Source organism: Pistacia vera, unplaced genomic scaffold (assembly GCF_008641045.1).
Source record: "Pistacia vera cultivar Batoury unplaced genomic scaffold, PisVer_v2 Contig717, whole genome shotgun sequence".
Lineage (NCBI taxonomy): Eukaryota > Viridiplantae > Streptophyta > Magnoliopsida > Sapindales > Anacardiaceae > Pistacia > Pistacia vera.
Genome location: NW_022196576.1, coordinates 1 through 3,107, shown reverse-complemented (window position 1 = coordinate 3,107; position 3,107 = coordinate 1). Strand labels below are relative to the sequence as shown.

Sequence of the window (3,107 nt, the reverse complement as noted above, 5' to 3'; positions counted from 1 at the left end):
TATTGATATTTAATATAATATTTTTAATAATTTTTAATTTATGTTTCCATTAATATAAGATTACCGACACTAAACTAAACTAAACATTTTCAATAACGTAACATTTCCAAGACTAGACGCGGCCTGAAAGAACAAACATAGAAAAAAACGCCTGTACCTATAAATGGGACAAAGAGAAACAAACCAAACCACATAAACCAGCATGTGACAGTTGACCATTAGTTTTACTTGCCCTTCTGTGCTTTGATTTTCGTTCCCATTTATTTGATTGCTTTCTCCACTTTACTTGAGTTCTCCACACTAATTGCACAGAACTTCCTCCTCTCTCTCCTCCTCCTTTTAGCCATTTATTTGTATATCTCTATGTAAAATTGTATATCAACCAAGCCAATCCCATATCCTGGATTTTACATTCTTTTGCACTACTGTAAGTTTCTCTATCTAATGTTCTCTGAAACTTTTTTTGGAAATCGTCGGATAGAGGATTGAGTTCTTTCTATTGTTTTTTTAGTGAGTACTCTTTGTTGTTTAGAGATGTCATTTTTAGTTTTAATTTACAGGAACATGCAAGGACAGTGAAGTAGCTTGTCTTTTTCATGCATGATTTTTTTCTACAGGGAAGAGAAGGAAAGGGTTTCTCTCTCTTTTCGTTTTCCTTCTTTGATGGTTGCTTATTTTGGTAATGGTGGCGTTGGTGCGAAATTTCACAACACTTTTGACCTAACCCGCTCCTTTTTCTTTCAATGAACCAATTATTATATTTCAAAATATTCAGGAATCTTTTTCAATCTTACTTTTTAGTTACCCATTTAATCATCTATATTTTTCACCCAATAAGATTTTTGGTCAGGTATATCTACTCCTGCAACGAGATAATACGGCCCCTACTTTTGTTTGGTCATAATATTGAACATATTAAATAATTTAAATTTACTTGACGTGCTCATGTTCCCAATCATGATGCCTCGACGATTTTCTGGTGCTGATTATTGAATCGGAATATATTGCCACGTTGGGCCCAGTCCTGCTTCGTTTTTGTCGGTGTTTCTAACTTGAAGTTTCTGCTGATTTCTTGAAAGTTCCGAGGGAAATGGATTAAAAACCCAAAGTTTACCTTGTGCTTATAAATTTTCAAAACTTTAGGAACGGTTAATGATTTTTTTCCCATTTAAAATCTTTGTTGAATCTATTGACTTATCTTCTTTTAACTGTGATGCAGAGATTCCAGAGTTCATCATTTGTTATAGATAATTCCGTTCTGGGGTAACCATGCAGAGCCCCTCAGAACAGAAACCAGGAGTCTTCACTCACACTGCTCAATGGCCAATTTCTTCCTTAGCGTGGTCAGTTCGCCAGGATAAAAAATCACGCCTCGCCATTGCAAGTTTTCTTGAAGACTACAGCAACAAAGTTGAGCTCGTTCAGTTCAACCTCGAAACCTCCGATTTCTCCACCGATAATCGTCTCATTTTCGACCACCCATATGCCCCCACGAACCTCATGTTCTTCCCCTCCGAAGACACTGGAAATCCGGACATAATCGCCACCTCCGGCGACTACCTCCGCCTCTGGGAAATTCACCACGACCATATTGAACTCAAAGCGTTGTTGAATAGCAACAAGGGCAGCGAGTTCAACTCCGCCATCACATCATTCGATTGGGCTGAATTCGACATGCGCCGTGTGGCCACATGCAGCGTGGACACGACTTGCATAATTTGGGATATAGAGAAAGAAATTCTTGAGACTCACTTGGTTGCACACGATAAAGAGGTTTATGATATTTCATGGGGAGGATTCAATGTTTTTGCAACGGTTTCGGGAGATGGCTCAGTAAGAGTTTTTGACTTGAGGGATAAAGAAAGATCCACGATCATTTATGAAAATCCTGTACAGAATTGTCCATTGTTGAGGCTGGAATGGAACAAAGCGGATCCAAGATTCATGGCTACAGTTGGAATGGATAGTAATAGAGTTGTAGTTTTGGACATTCGTTATCCGACAAATCCTGTAATGGAGTTAGTCAAGCATACTGGCAGCGTGAATGCGATATCATGGGTGCCATTCATCGGAAGGCAGTTGTGTTCTGTGGGGGATGATTCAAGGGCTCTGATTTGGGAGGTGGTGGGGTCGGAGTTTGGATTGGAGAATGGAGGGGAAGTTGAGCCGGAATTGTGGTATGGAACAATGAGTGAGATTAATTACGTGCGTTGGTGTCCGATTGAGCTGGATTGGATTGCCATCTCTTTCTCCGATAAGTTACAGCTCTTGAAAATTTGAAGATAGGTTTTTGTTTTTCAGTATTGTAAAATTACTAGGATTGAGATAAAATTTAAGATTTAAGCATGCAATTTAGTTTAAATATTTAATTTAATTAATTAAGTGTAAAATGTATTAATGAAAATCTTAATTGACAAGAGAGGGAATACCTATATTATATAGAAAACCTCAAGGTAAATTATTAAAATTCTGTTAAAACATTTTATGATTTCTTGACAAGTCCCCGCCCAAGGTTTGCCTTAATAACACTTTTCTATCTAAAAAGTTTCACAATGCCATTTTTTCACCTAAAGTTTATATTTCGTCAATACCCAAAGTCGATTTCGATGACAAAAATTCTCTTTATCACCACCATTTGAAACTATGGTCTCTTCTATACAAAACACTCTCACTCCGACATTTTATTTATCGCCGATTACCAACTATTATAAAGCTAAAGTTTCTTGTTCTTAGCCGATTTTTGACTGATTTTGACAGCGAATATTCAATCGATCATCACTATTCAATCTATCAATCTCCACTCTACAAAACCCCTCTTACTCTAGTTCTTGGTAACTCACTGAACGTTGGCTAAGAAAGTTAAATGTATTTTGTGTTTTAATAGAATATAAACTTTGGGTGAGAAAGTGATATTTTGAAACTTTATGGGTGGAAAATGTCATTAAGGCAAACCTTGGGTGGGAAAATTGTTTACTCTTTCTTGACGTGCAAAGACTATCAAGAGCATATTAAAAAAATTTAACATAAATTTTATTATATCTTTGGATTCATCTAATCAAATTAATACATTTATAATCTTGATTACGACCCAACATCTATATTTCTGT

The 3,107-nt window shown here is 36.5% G+C and overlaps 1 protein-coding gene across 1 annotated transcript; it reads left to right on the top strand.

The window, feature by feature from the left end:
• The first annotated feature begins 304 nt into the window (after positions 1–304).
• On the top strand, positions 305–2,346 carry LOC116114652 (WD repeat-containing protein LWD1-like). Its single transcript, XM_031400794.1, has 2 exons — positions 305–427; positions 1,220–2,346. The coding sequence occupies exon 2, from the start codon at positions 1,270–1,272 to the stop codon at positions 2,278–2,280; it is 1,011 nt and encodes a 336-aa protein (XP_031256654.1). The 5' UTR covers positions 305–427; positions 1,220–1,269; the 3' UTR covers positions 2,281–2,346.
• Positions 2,347–3,107: the final 761 nt, after the last annotated feature.

Coding starts and splice junctions, on each gene's coding strand:
- LOC116114652 (XM_031400794.1), top strand. CDS start 1,270: ATGCAGAGCCCCTCAGAACAGAAACCAGGAGTCTTCACTCACACTGCT.